This window comes from Delphinus delphis, chromosome 21, assembly GCF_949987515.2.
Source record: "Delphinus delphis chromosome 21, mDelDel1.2, whole genome shotgun sequence".
NCBI lineage: Eukaryota > Metazoa > Chordata > Mammalia > Artiodactyla > Delphinidae > Delphinus > Delphinus delphis.
This window is the reverse complement of record NC_082703.1, coordinates 15,651,777-15,667,821: the sequence shown is the minus strand read 5'-3', so window position 1 is coordinate 15,667,821 and position 16,045 is coordinate 15,651,777. Positions and strand designations below refer to the sequence as shown.

The 16,045-nt window shown below is 34.3% G+C and overlaps 1 protein-coding gene across 3 annotated transcripts in view; it reads left to right on the top strand.

Annotated features, from left to right (window-relative positions):
• SGCZ (sarcoglycan zeta) overlaps positions 1-16,045 on the top strand; it is a 318,224-nt gene that overhangs the window by 217,404 nt on the left and 84,775 nt on the right. For all 3 annotated transcript variants that reach the window (XM_060001370.1, XM_060001371.1, XM_060001369.1), the window contains one exon: positions 6,689-6,776. In XM_060001370.1, the coding sequence (XP_059857353.1) occupies positions 6,689-6,776 (88 nt within the window). The remainder of the gene's footprint in view (positions 1-6,688; positions 6,777-16,045) is intronic.

Genomic DNA, 16,045 nt, shown 5'->3' with positions numbered 1-16,045 from the left:
TGCTATTATTGTATGTGATCTGGCAACTCAATAAAACTGTTGGAGTAGAAATACAGAAAAGATGATTGATGAAGAAATGCTCTCTCTCCTGTACCAGTTCACATTCAAGTTAAAATGTGAACATGGAGAATTTGGAGAAAGCAGTTTAACAGCTCTAGATATTTTCTTGATTAATACTTCTACCTTAAAATACAAATTTCAACAATTAAATGATTTTCATTCTGAAGGAAATGGAATTGCAAGTAATTGTTTTAATTAACCAAAGAATTAAAAAACTACCTATTTTTCATCTTCTTAAGTGGATCAAACTCTTAGGAAAGGAATGAAGTGGCTGCCTTGGGCAGAGACATGATGAATATAGATCAAATCAAAATGTGATATGACTTGTTCCACTTAAATGGCTTTTTAGAAAGCTTGCTCTGGGTCAAAAAAGAAAAAAAAATGGTGCAAGAGCTTGGTAAGTTTCGTGTGACCTGAACTCAAATTCAGGTAAACACATGTAGCCTGAGTGCATTAGCTTGTAAATATACCCAGTTCAGTTCACTCACTTAACAGACATTTATTGGACAGGAGCGAGTTGCCAAGCAGGACACAAACTGTACTTTCAAAAGTCTGTGTGTGTAAAAGAAAATGACAACACACACTATGCTTTCAGGACCATTCAGTCTAATGGAGGGTATAAACAAAGGAATGATGGAAAGCAAAGCAAAGCAAAGATCCTGTGACAGCTACTGTGATAGACATCAACACAGATGGAGAAACCGGAGGGTGGGAGGTAAATCTGAACTCTGGAGGAGCAGGAAAGCTTCACGGGGGACATACTGAATTAGGACTTGAAAAATATCCAGTTATGGAGAAGTGGATAAGAATTTCAGGCCTAGGGAACAGATGATGAGAATGCACAGAAGTGGCATGTTTTCAGAAACATGGAAATTTGGGTAATTCTTGCACGGTGAAGTGGTGTGAAATAGAGCTATAAAAGTAGAATTGAATTGTATCATGAAGTGGCCTATATAAATGTGAATTTTGTTCCAAGCAGAGATTGAGGAATCAATAAATGTATTATTTTGTTTTGCTTTAATTCAAGAATATCAATATTTTTAATTTTAAAATATTTTATAAGAATAACAGTGGATATGAAGAATTAATGTAAGGAGGAAATGGTTATTGTGATGTGAGCTACAAGTCTATTACAGGAGTGATCACAGGGAAAACAGGTTTAAGAAACATCTCTGACATAGCTGATTGGATATTGAGGAAAAGGAAGATAGAGAGTTTAGTGATAATGTAGGTTTATTGAAAAAATGAATAATATCTATCAGTGAAGGTAAGAAAACTTACTTGGTAAAGCTGTATAAATTCAAGAAATGACATATCAAATTTTTGCCGTCTACACTGAACAATATGGATAATTAATTATGCTCTCTTTTAGGATTGCAAGTAGGGAGACTCTCATAGGTGGTATACTTTAAAATATGTGTGCAGAGGACTGTCAGAAGTACACTCTCTTCCTCTAGAACCTGAGAAAAAATTTTTAAATTTGCAGGGCAGGTATAGAGACACAGATGTAGAGAATGGGCATGTGGACACTGGGGGTGGGGAAGGGGAGGGTGGGACGAAATGGGAGATTAGAACTGACATATATACACTACCATCTGTAAAATAGATAGCTAGTGGGAACCTGCTATAAAGCACAGGAAGCTCAGCTCTGTGCTCTGTGATGACCTAGATGGGCGGGATGGGGGGGGGGCATGGGAAGGAGGTCCAAGAGGGAGGGGCTATATGTATACATATAGCTGATTCACTTCGTTGTACAACAGAAACCAACACTACATTGTAAAGCAACTATGCTCCAATTAAAAAAGAAAAAAAATGAACCAGACTCTTACTGAAACGTAGATAATGGCAGTGTGAGGTTGTATCTTACCATTTAAGACCGTGCATGTATCAGATATTTATTTAAGAGACTGAAATGTTTAAAGGAATTTTAAAATATATTTTGTTCAATTAATCTTTAAATATTTGCAGTTTAGAAAGCCTAGACTGTAATCACCCACCAGAGACAAAGTATCTCATAATAGTTGACAGGGGAGATTCTTTACCCATATATCTGGGTTCAAATACTTCCTGTTATTTATTAGCTGTGTGACTTAGAGCAAGTGACTTATACTCTCCTTGCTGAAGTGTCTTCATCTGTAAAGCAAGAATGATAATAGACAATACTATTATTAGTAGAGTACTGTAATTACAATGAGGAATAAATAATAAAAGTAAACACTAAGAGTGCCCTTAGCAAAGGCTAGTAAGCACTGATCTAAGCATTTTAATACATGTTCTTATTAATTCCTTATGCGAAGCCCACAGATTATGTATTATTACCCTATTTACAGATGAGGAAATCATGGGAGAGATACTGACTGACTTGCCAAGTCAAGAAGCCAGTGTTTGTCAGACTCACTCTTTGAACTCAAACAGTCAGGATTCACTGTCTGTCTTACAACCACTTTATTTCCTGATTCTTTCATGGGTGATTTTATTTTAAGCTTTAAAGGTAGGTGAGCTCACATATGTAAAGTATTTAAATCTTTACATGTATGTCTGGCATTGACTAAGTGCCAGTAAATGTTAGTTGCTTTTCTTACTACTACTCTTTCTACTACAATTTAATAGTTAACCTATGAATGTCAGAAACTGAAGTGCCTGATATACATATAACATCTTATGTGCATAAGTGCACAGCATCTTCTCATCAGTGTAACTGATACTTTGTTAGAGAAGTCTCTATCACAGCAGCTTGTTACTAGTAACATTCTCTCTCTCTCTTTTTATATACCTGGCTTATTGTTTGTCTGCTTTAAACTACATAAGAGAAGAAAGTTTGTCTACCCTTTTTCTGTTTCATACCCAGCAAACAGCTGGACACATCATAGGCCCTTAGTAAATATTTGTGATAAACAAAGGTGAACACAATAGAAATAAGAAGAAAAGGATCTTTTTTCCCTTAGTAAATATTTTTGATAAACAAAGGTGAACATAATAGAAATAAGAAGAAAAGGATCTTTTTCTTCCCTCAGTCACTTGCATAGCCTATCAACAACATCGAAATGAGGACACAGTGCATTATTTTTCTATAACCATTAACAAGGTGACAAGCAGGCCCTTGGCATAAAGAATGTGAGCATAAGAGAATTGTAAGAGAGGGCTCTCAGGCCCCCTTAATGGTACCATTGCCTCTCTCCCTGGATTACCTACCTCCTTTGTCTCAAGAGAAGCGTAAGAAGGCAAATATATTTCCTAGAGTCGCAGCCAAGATGCAGGTCAGCTCCAGAAAACTATGAAATACCTGCTACAGGAGATTTCTTGGTTTTGGAGGAAAAATATTTGAATTCAAAGAAGAAATTTTTCTTCCTCCAAAAGAGATATGTATACTAATATATTGTGCAGAATAATACTTACTTACCCTTATAGACTTACATATCTTATTTCTATTTGAGAGTTAATACTACCAGATAACTTTTCTCCCCTTCATGTTCTCAGCAAGAATAAACCATAAGGAGTATTGATATGTTTATTTTAATATCTGAAACTAGACCCTAGCTTTCAAAGTTTTGGAGCACAGAATTATAATATAAAGAAACATGAAGAGGGAATATTTTTTAAAAAGAGTGAAAACCAATGATTTATTAGTGGAAGTTATTTTCTTATATGGAGACCTTTGGAGAAATGAACACAAGAAAGAAGATATGAAACCTTCTTAAATGTCAGTTTTTTGGTAAGAAGTAATTTCTTGGTACTGACTTTCACCTAAGAATGTGTTTGCGATAAGATTTATAAATTGTTTAGGATTGATTGAAAGAGTTGCTCTTAGTCTTATCATATATTTTTTTATCACATATGTATATTTTAATTAATCATGTTATAATTAATATATGAGTGTATATTGTGTAAAAGGTCATGCTGTGGACCTAAAATGTATAAGCCATGGTTCTAATCCCAAAAAATGTCATCGGGGTGATATATCAGTATAATGCAGAAAGGACAGTGTGATTCGTCAGTGAAAACAATGCTCTTACATGCATTGCATTTTGTTTACCAACAACAGTTACTCGATTTTGACTCAGTTCACCTGATCACATTTTAATAAATCAGTAAAACATACTGATGTCACCTGAATACAGTGTGAAGAATTGTCTGTGACCTCTGATAGCTATATGTTTGTAGCTTTAGTCAGTAAAATGATTGCTGTTTTTACCATAGTAGAATTTTAATCTAGATACAAAAATTTAATTCAGAGGGGAAATTTGGTGGAATCATGTAATGAAAAGGAAAGAATGCCAGGGATAGAACCTCAATAGGATCTCTCTGGTTAGAGTAAGAGAAAGAAGTTGATATGTTGTAAACAAAGAGACGTGATGATGAAACTCTCAATTCTAACCCAGAGCTCTTTCTCTAGTAAATCAAATTAAATACTTATTGCCTCTTTAAAATGGACTTTTCTCTCATCTTAAAATATTTAATAAAGTAATACTTATTTTAATATACTTACATAGTTCTTATAGTGTACATTCTAATGGTTATGCTTTTTTATGCTACAGTTCACAGAAACTTATGTTTAGTAATTCAAATATGAGCATATAGTGTCATCAATTTTTTAAAATCTAAACAACAGTCATATATGTTATATCATGAAAATATTGAAATATATGAATGAAAATTCAACCAACATATATTTACAATGTTTTGAACCATGAGGTGCTTTATAGGCTTCTGCTCTTTCTTAACATTCAAATTAATTTTATTTAATTCAAAGCTCCTTCTTTAAATATAGGGGCAACATGTATTTAATTTTGCCAATTTAAAATAAAATATTTTTGTGCTTTAATTAGCCATTCTCTTTGTGCAGTATCCTTACTGGGTATACTGTAATTATTTGCAAATAGTCCTTACTCCACAATCCATATTGTAAACAGAATTTGAATACGCCCTTTGAAAGGAATGAGGGAATTAATTAAATATATTTGATATATTTTCAAAAAAGAACGTCTGCAGCCTAGAAATACCAATGCAAAAAGGACTAGATTTTTTTTTATCTGCAGGTGTAATACTTTTGATTTGTTGCAAAAATGTTGCGATGAGATAGAATGAAATTAGCGTGGTTTTGTACAGCTGTGTCTCATTTCAGAGAATAAATCTATTCTTAAAAATGCAGAAAATTACTTTAAAATATTAAGCCTTAGTTTAGACATACTAGCAAACCCCACTTTTAAAGGAACATTTGTTTGTGTATGTGTGTGTGTGTGTATGCGTGTGTATCTTTGCTCAGTGCTTTGCATATAGTCAGAAGGGACAAAACAGCTTTAGGGGAAAAAAACTATAAAATCTTTATTATGTATATCCAAATCACAAATTTCAAATTCTTTTCTCGAAAGAGTTTTTATATGGCTCATGTATGAAAGCACTTGTGTATTTACATTGGCATAGAAGTGACAAAGCACCTACATGTTGAGGATGGTATTGGGAGAGATTTTCATAGAATTTCAATATCTAGATTACAAGCTCCATGAGGACAGGTACTGTTTTATGTTTTGATCCCTGAAATGTTCCAAGCCTGTATGTTGTACAGAGTGAGCACTCAATATATTCATTATTCTCAGAATACTTATGTTGAATGAATGAATGGACAATTTGTAAATGATCACCATGCTTGTTTTAGATAATAAAAAGGAGAATGTAGCCAGTTGTAAGTTACTTGTTTGAGACAGGTAGTGGCAATACCTAATACATAGGTTCCTAAGGCAGTGATATTGTCTTCAGTAAAATATTTTATTCTTAAATGCTAAATTAATGATAAAAGTAAACATCTAACCCAGGTTATTTGTACTAAAATGTTATACTCTTTTATTCTATATACCTCCTTTCTTAAATCATCCTATGATTTACAAAGCATTTCTCCGTGATCTAGATACATAAAGTAATATCAATTTTATTATGACAATTTATTTGTCCATTCAATAAACACTTAGTAAATGCTTTCCTTCAGCAGTATGCTAAGTAGTGGGAATAAAATTGTGTACACGTGACTGCCACAGTCCCTGCCCCATGGACATCTCCTCTTGTGACAGAAACAAATAAAAAACAAGTAAACACATACATTAGCAAAATAAATTTGTCTTGTGATAGTGCTTTGAACAAAATTAATGGAGATTGGGAGTTTGGGGATTGAATGAGTCTGTAGTTACAGTGATCAGGGGATGCACTTTCAAGGAAGTAACATTTAAGCTGAGATCTGAAAGTTGCAAGTTCAGCTTAAAAGTGACTTCCCCATTTGTATAGGGTCTAAAATATCTCCAAAGGCAGGCATCTATGCCACTGGGAGGGGGGCAAGGAGAGAGAGGTTACTACAGCTGTGATGTGCAGTCATCAGTAGAGTTGGAAATGTTTGCATCGAGTAGTTAATTCCTATTTACCAAAATGGAAACGTCCCTATTATGTCAAATAGTTATTATGAGGCACCCATATTTTTTATGTTGGTCAACCAATGTTTGGGATGTTAAAATAACTGCCTAATAGAAAACAAAGAAATAGAATTTTAATAATACCCAAGCAAGTGCAGTATAAATTTATATATCAAATCTTGACTATATTTCTATTTTTTATTTGATTTCTTTATTTTATACATGTTTCCCAGGATAGTCCACTGGTCTTACAGTCTGACAGGAATGTAACAGTGAATGCAAGAAATCACATGGGGCAGTTAACTGGACAGCTGACAGTAGGTGAGTGCTTTGGGGTAAAGATTGCTCATACCATCTTACTCCATTTAAAACTCTGTGGTTGTTTAAATTGGGAAAAGCAGAAGTATATTATTTCTCTAATATATATTTAGGCATCCCATTCCAGCCCAATTAGCTTGCACATGATTTGATTTGTCATAGGCTAGTTATGGTCATTGTTACTCTTGTCATTGTGTTATTGTGATACTGAATTACATATATTTTGCTGTTATTACTCTTGAATTATGAAATGTAGCACTTTCCTAACAATATCTCCCTAGTATATGTTAAATTATAGTAAATAGGCTAAAACAAACATGAGATGTAACATCTATGTATCCTTTGTTCTAAACAAATAATTTACTAATTATTATCTGCTTATAAAATTAGAAAAAATAATACAGTAATTGAATATAAAAAATCTTAACATTGATCAATTACTTATAAATTTGATGTTGAAATTATATATATCTTAAGGTTTATAGGGTTTAGAAGTTGTAAATATAAGTTTATGATAAAATATTACTAATGTTTTCTCATATTGTCAAAAATTAATTTAGAGATTCGTTAGTGGCAGTATTATTTGAATTTTTATAAGAAAAAAGGGAAACTAAAAGTCAGTTGTAATTATGTAAAATGATACAAAGACTTGATTTGTGTGTAATTGCTAAAATATTTTTAAAATACTGTATTTTTCTGTGGGAAAATTACCTAATACTTACTGATATTGTATATGTATGATAGTATATTATAAAGAGTAAATTGCAATTTTGAGGGCTGAGTTATCCTTATCTTGAGAAATTAATCATCATGTAATGCAAATGTATGTTTCCAGTATTTCTAATTAAATTACAAAAGAGTATGACATATGAAATGTGAGATTTATAAACATGAACTTGATTCTGTCCACTTATTTCTAGGTATATGAAACACTTTTTGATGTTACTCACTTTAATGAAGCCAAAAGTGAAACTTACATTGTGGCATATGTGTATTTTGAAAAAATATGATTGCATTTTATTATAATTATTAAATTTTATTTTGCATTTTATTTACATTATAAAAGTTGGTCAGTAGATATCTATCAATTGCTACATTTGATAGTATTTTGTGACATGATATCAATTACAAGGGGGGGCTATAGACAAATGGATTAAAATTAGAGAAAAGAAATATGTCTGTGGACACAGAACTGATTCAGAAGCACCAGGTGCTTAATTTAAATGTCCATGCCAATTTACTATTGCTATGTTGGAACTGCAGAAACAGGCCTAAACTGGGCAGATTTTCCATATCATAATTTTTTTTAATGTTGAGAACTCTTTAGCTAGATAGAACTTTATTCTGCATCCTTTTCTTGGTTAAAAAAAATAAAAAAAAGTCCATAGTGGAAATGCCAACCTGTAAATTAAACACGCAAAGACCATATACCAATGTCCATTGTCACATGCAATCACTACATAACTACTGTACTACCTATAGAGCAAAGAGGCTGTTTGATTTTATGAAGGATAATCAAATGCCATTTACATTTTGCTACCTGCTTTCCTGCAGTAAATAAAGAATAATAGTATTGTGATTGTGTTTTCAACCACTGTTCCAAGTTGATTTTAACGTAGAATCAATATTTTCCAATTACACGAAAAGAAAGAGAGAAGAATGAAGAGGAACAGAAAGGGTGATAGGTTAGGGAGAAAGATTAAGCTTAGTTTTAAATGAAGCAAGTCTATTTAATGATGCAGCATCTTATTTCTGTGGATAGAAACATACTCATTCCAGTGAGGCTTAAGCTGAAAACTGTTTAATATCCTGGTCCTCTGAATGTACTGTTGGTGACCTCCATCTTTTCACTGCTTTGTATGTTTCAATAAACATACAGAGAACAAAGGAAGAAGTAGATAAAGGGGAGTAGGTCAGGCATAATGTATTCATTTTCGGAGTCAAACCATATGGGACTCCAAAACAATAATTATCTCTTGGAGACTCACTTTTCTCATCTCTAAAATAGAGATACGGACATTTATTTAGAATCATACATAAGAATTGGGGCAATTTCATTGTCTGCAAATCTTAGGCAATTAAATCTCGAATTGGTTATTATTTGGATGATGGTGATTGTAATTTTTGGTATCACTTAAGTTACAAATACATTGCTATCATGTGAAAAATTTCATGATGCTTTTCTATCCAATGTGTCTCTGGGATAGTAGTTGAGGAATACATGCTGGAATGTAATACTGTTACAAAGATATACTACAAAACGCATCACAGAAAGTGTGCCTGATGTGTGGATAATGTTTTAATCATGTCATGATAAAATTATCTTTAGGTAGACTTTGAAGAGATAAATGGATGGATTCAAGCAATGTATTCAGTCAGGATTCATTTTTAATTATATTGACATAAAGTAACTGTTTTAAGCCTCTTTTCCTATTTCCTTTTTTTCATTCTTTCAGTTTTTGTTTAGGGGCATGGTCTTGATTATAGTTTAGGCATGACATTACTTGGCAATATTTTAAAAAATATGCTACTGCAAAATAGACTAATATTTATGGAAAATAAATTCAGTTATTCTTCACTGTCTAGGTAAAAAAATTCTAATCTCTACCCTAAATCTATCAATCATGATTAGGAAAGTATAGTCAATTCTACCAATGTGACAGACTTTGAATATTTTCCACATTTTATTTTCATTGTAAATGGGAAAAGAAAATTTCCCTTATCAGTAGCTACTTGTAACATTTTTCTCAAAAATACATATAAGATTGTTCAACCAAGCAAATATCCACTGCCCTTGTACTCTGCCCTTCTAGTTTTGTTTACAAGTCTACCTTCCTACTGATCCAGTTCTCAGGGATACGTGTAGTCCATGGCCTAGGCAGACCGGTGTGTTAATTCTAATCCAAACTCACTCTAAGAATATGAAACCAGATTATTTATAATCCAATAAGGCAAATAAAATATTTTATATATATGCCAGCTCAAGACATAATCAAAACTAAAACGAAACATTTTTAGAATTTGGGTAAATTTTAAAAATGACAAATATTGTTGTATGCTTAAAGTGCCAGGCTTTATGTAAATTTCTGATATATCAGAATCTCCCTATGAAATTTAAGACTGTAATTTCTTTTTGACTCTCATTTGTTTTTTTTTTATTTATATATTTTTAACATCTTTATTGGAACATAATTGCTTTAAAATGGTCTGTTAGTTTCTACTTTATAACGAAGTGAATCAGTTATACATATACCTATATCCCCATATCTCCTCCCTCTTGGCGTCTCCCTCCCGCCCTCCCTATCCCACCCCTCTAGGTGGTCACAAAGAACCTAGCTCATCTCCCTGTGCTATGTGGCTGCTTCCCACTAGCTATCTATTTTACATTTGGTAGTGTATATATGTCCATGCCACTCTCTCACTTTGTCCCAGCTTACCCTTCCCCCTTCCCATATCCTCAAGTCCATTCTCTACTACATCTGTGTCTTTGTTCCTGTCTTAGCCCTAGGTTCTTCATGAACTTTCTATTTTTTTCCCTCAGATTCCATATATATGTGTTACCATACGGTATGTCTTTCTCTTTCTGACTTACTTTGAATATTTTTCCACATTTTTTCATTGTAAACTAAACATTTTTAGAATTTGGGTAAATTTAAAAAATGACAAATATTGTTGTATGCTTAAAGTTCCAGGCTTCACTCTCTATGACAGACTCTAGGTCCTTCCACCCACCACTACACCACTAATAACTCAATTTTGTTTCTTTTTATGGCTGAGTAATATTCCATTCTGTATATGTGCCACACTTTCTTTATCCATTCATCTGTTGATGGACACTTAGGTTGCTTCCATGTCCTGGCTATTGTACATAGACCTGCAGTGAACATTTTGGTACGTGACTCTTTTTGAATTATGGTTTTCTCAGGGAATATGCCCAGTAGTGGTATTGCTGGGTCATATGGTAGTTCTATTTTTAGTTGTTGTTGTTTTTTTTGTGGTACGCGGGCCTCTCACTGTTGTGGCCTCTCCCGTTGTGGAGTACAGGCTCTGGATGTGCAGGCTCAGTGGCCATGGCTCATGGGCCCAGCCGCTCCGCAGCATGTGGGATCTTCCCAGACCAGGGCACGAACCCGTGTCCCCTGCATCAGCAGGTGGACTCTTGACCACTGCGCCACCAGGAAAGCCCTATTTTTAGTTTTTTAAGGAACCTCCATACTGTTCTCCATAGTGGCTGTATCAATTTACATTCCCACCAACAGTGCAAGAGGGTTCCCTTTTCTCCACACCCTCTCCAGCATTCATTTTTTGTAGATTTTTTGATGATGGCCATTCTGACCGCTGTGAGATGATATCTCATTGTAGTTTTGATTTGCATTTCTCTAATGATTAATGATGTTGAGCACACTTTCAAGTGTTTGTTGGCAATCTGTTTCGTCTTTGGAGAAATGTCTGTTTAGGTCTTCTGCCCAATTTTGGATTGGGTTGTTTGTTTTTTTGATATTGAGCCTCATGAGCTACTTGTATATTTTGGAGATTAATCCTTTGTCAGTTGCTTCATTTGCAAATATTTTCTCCCATTCTCAGGGTTGTGTTATCATCTTGTTTATGATTTCCTTTGCTGTGCAAAAGCTTATAAATTTCATTAGGTCCCATCTGTTTATTTTTGTTTTTATTTCCATTTCTCTAGGAGGTGGGTCAAAATGGATCTTGCTGTGATTTATGTCATAGAGTGTTCTACCTATGTTTTCCTCTAAGAGTTTGATGGTGTCTGGGCTTACATTTAGGTCTTGAATCCATTTTGAGTTTATTTTTGTGTATGGTGTGAAGGAGTGTTCTAATTACATACTTTTACATGTACCTGTACAGTTTTCCCAGCACCACGTATTGAAGAGGCTGTCTTTTATCCACTGTATATTCTTGCCTCCTTTATCAAAGATTAGGTGACCATATGTGCATGCATTTATCTCTGGGCTTTCTATCCTGTTCCATTGATCTATATGTCTGTTTTTGTGCCAGTACCATACTATCTTGATTACTGTAGCTTTGTAGTATAGTCTGAAGTCAGGGAACCTGATTCCGCCAGCTCCATTTTTCTTTCTCAAGATTGCTTTAGCTATTCAGGGTCTTTTGTGTTTCCATACATATTGTGAAATTTTTTGATCTAGTTCTGTGAAAAATGCCAGTGGTAGTTTGATAGGGATTGCATTGAATCTGTAGATTGCTTTGGGTAGTAGAGTCATTTTCACGATGTTGATACTTCCAATCCAAAAACATGGTATATCTCTCCATCTATTTGTATCATCTTTAATTTCTTTCATCAGTTTCTTATAATTTTCTGCATACAGGTATTTTGTCTCCTTAGGTAGATTTATTCCTAGGTATTTTATTCTTTTTGTTGCAGTGGTAAATGGGAGTGTGTCCTTAATTTCACTTTCAGATTTTTCATCATTAGTGTACAAGAATGCAAGAGGTTTCTGTGCATTAATTTTGTATCCTGCTACTTTACCAAATTCACTGATTAGCTCTAGTAGTTTTCTGGTAGCATCTTTTGGATTCTCTATGTATAGTATCATGTCATCTGCAAACAGTGACAGCTTTACTTCTTCTTTTCCCATTTGGATTCCTTTTATTTCTTTTTCTTCTCTGATTGCTGTGGCTAAAACTTCCAAAACTATGTTGAATAATAGTGTTGAGAGCAGGCAACCTTGTCTTGTTCCTGATCTTAGTGGAAATGGTTTCAGTTTTTCACCATTGAGGAAGATGTTGGCTGTGGGTTTGTCATATATGGCCTTTATTATGTTGAGGTAAGTTCCCTCTATGCCTACTTTCTGGAGGGTTTTTATCATAAATGGGTGTGAATTTTGACGAAAGCTTTTTCATCTATTGAGTTCATCATATGGTTTTTATTCTTCAATTTGTTAATATGGTGTATCACATTGATTGATTTGCGTAAATTGAAGAATCCTTGCATTCTTGGGATAAACCCCACTTGATCATGGTGTATGATCCTTTTAATGTGCTACTGGATTCTGTTTGCTAGTATTTTGTTGAGGATTTTTGCATCTATGTGCATCAGCAATGTTCGCCTGTAGTTTTCTTTCTTTGTGGTTTCTTTCTGGTTTTGGTATCAGGGTGATGGTGGCCACGTAGAATGAGTTTGGGAGTGTTCCTCCCTCTGCTATATTTTGGAAGAGCTTGAGAGGGATGGGTGTTAGCTCTTTTCTAAATGTTTGAAAGAATTCGCCTGTGAATCCATCTGGTCCTGGGCTTTTGTTTGTTGGAAGATTTTTAATCACAGTTTCAACTTCAGTGCTTGTGATTAGTCTGTTCATATTTTCTATTTCTCCCTGGTTCAGTCTGGGAAGGTTGTGCATTTCTAAAAATTTGTTCCTTTCTTCCACCTTGTCCATTTTATTGGCATATAGTTGCTTGTAGTAATCTCTCATGATCCTTTATATTTCTGTGGTGTCTGTTGTTACTTCTCCTTTTTCCTTTCTAATTCTATTGATCTGAGTCTTCTCCCTTTTTTTCTTGATGAGTCTGGGTAATGCTTTATCAATTTTATCTTCTCAAAGAACCAGCTTTTAGTTTTATTGATCTTTGCTATTGTTTCCTTCATTTCTTTTTCATTTATTTCTGATCTGATCTTTATGATTTCTTTCCTTACGCTAACTTTGGGGATTTTTTCTTCTTCTTTCTCTAATTGCTTTAGGTGTAAGGTTACGTTTTTTATTTGAGATGTTTCTTGTTTCTTAAGGTAGGCTTGTATAGCTATAAACTTCCCTCTTAGAACTGCTTTTGCTGCATACCAAAAGTTTTGGGTCATCGTGTTTTCATTGTCATTTGTTTCTAGGTATTTTTTGATTTCCTCTTTGATTTCTTCAGTGATCTCTTGGTTATTAAGTAGTGTATTGTTTAGCCTCCATGTGTTTGTATTTTTTACAGATTTTTTCCTGTAATTAATATCTAGTCTTATAGTGTTGTGATCGGAAAAGATACTTGATATGACTTCAATTTTCTTAAATTTACCAAGGCTTGATTTGTGACCCAAGATATGATCTATCCTGGAGAATGTTCCATGAGCACTTGAGAAGAATGAGTATTCTGTTGTTTTTGAATGGAATGTCCTATAAATATCAATTAAGTCCATCATATTTAATGTGTCATTTAAAGCTTGTGTTTCCTTATTTATTTTCATTTTCATTATCTTTCCATTGGTGAAAGTGGGGTGTTAAAGTCCCCTACTATGATTGTGGTACTGTCAATTTCCCCTTTTATGGCTGTTAGTATTTGCCTTATGCATTGACGTGCTCCTATGTTGGGTGTATAAATATTTACAATTGTTATATCTTCTTCTTGGATTGATCCCTTGATCATTATGTAGTGTTCTTCTTTGTCTGTTGTAATAGTCTTTGTTTTAAAGTCTATTTTGTCTGATATGAGAATTGCTACTCCAGCTTTCTTTTGATTTCCATTTGCATGGGATATCTTTTTCCATCTTTTTCCATAGGTCTGAAGTGGTTCTCTTGTAGACAGCATATAAATGGGTCTTGTTTTTGTATACATTCAGCCAGTCTACGTCTTTTGGTTGGAGCCTTTAATCCATTGACATTTAAGGTAATTATCAATATGTATGTTCCTATTACCATTTTCTTAATTGTTTTGTGTTTGTTATTGTAGGTCTTTTCCTTCTCTTGTGTTTCCTCCCTAGAGAAGTTCCTTTAGCATTTGTTGTAAAGCTGCTTTGGTGGTGCTGAATTCTCTTAGCTTTTGCTTGTCTGTAAAGTTTTTAATTTCTCCATCAATTCTGAATGAGATCCTTGCTGGGTAGCATAATCTTGGTTGTATGTTTTTCTCCTTCATCACTTTAAATATGTCCTGCCACTCCCTTCTGGCTTGCAGAGTTTCTTCTGAAAGATCATCTGTTAACCTTACGGGGATTCACTTGTGTGTTATTTTTTGTTTTTCCTTTGCTGCTTTTAATATTTTTTCATTGTATTTAATTTTTGATAGTTTGATTAGTATGTGTCTTGGCGTGTTTCTCCTTGGATTTATCCTTTATGGGACTCTCTGTGCTTCCTGGACTTGATTAACTATTTCCTTTCCCATATTAGGGAAGTTTTCAACTATAATCTCTTCAAATATTTTCTCAGTTCCTTTCTTTTTCTCTTCTTCTTCTGGGACCCCTATAATTCGAATGTTGGTGTGTTTAATGTTGTCCCAGAGGTCTCTGAATCTGTCTTCAATTGTTTTCATTCTTTTTTCTTTATTCTGCTCTGCAGTACTTATTTCCACTATTTTATCTTCCAGGTCACTTATCCGTTCTTCTGCCTCAGTTATTCCACTATTGATCCCTTCTAGATAATTTTTAAATTCATTTACTGTGTTGTTCATCACTGTTTGTTTGCTCTGTCGTTCTTCTAGGTCCTTTTTAAACATTTCTTGTATCTTCTCCATTCTATTTCCAAGATTTTGTATCATCTCTACTATAATTATTCTGAATTCCTTTTCAGGTAGACTGCCTATTTCCTCTTCATTTGTTAGGTCTGGTGGGTTTTTACTTTGTTCCTTCATCTGCTGTGTGTTTCTCTGTCTTCTCATTTTGCTTAACTTACTGTGTTTGGGGTCTCCTTTTCGCAGGCTGCAGGTTTGTAGTTCCTGTTGTTTTTGGTGTCTGCCCCCAGTGGCTAAGGTTGGTTCAGTGGGCTGTGTAGGCTTCTTGGTGGAGGGGACTGGTGTTCTGGTGGATGAAGCTGGATCTTGTCTTTCTGGTAGGCAGGTCCACATCTGGTGGTGTGTTTTGGGGTATCTGTGGCCTTATTATGATTTTAGGCAGGCTCTGTGCTAATGGGTGGTGTTGTGTTCCTGTCTTGCTAGCTGTTTGACATAGGGTGGCCAGCACTGTAGCTTGTTGGTCGTTGAGTGGAGCTGGGTCTTGGTATAGAGATGGAGATCTCTGGGAAATTTTCACCGTTTGATGTTATGTGGAACTGGTAGGTCTGTTGTGGACCAATGTCCTGAACTTGGCTCTCCCACCTCAGAGGCACAGCCCTGAAGCCTGGCGGGAGTACTAAGAGCCTGTCACCCACACAGCTCAGAATAAAAGGGAGAAAATATACGAAAGATAGAAAAAAAGAAAGAAAGAAAGAAAGAAAGAGAGAGAGAGAGAGGGAGGGAGGGAGGAAAGAAGGAAAGAAAGAAAGGAGATAAAATAAAATAAAATAAAACAAAATAAAATAGTTATTGAAATAAAAAATAATTATTAAGAAAAC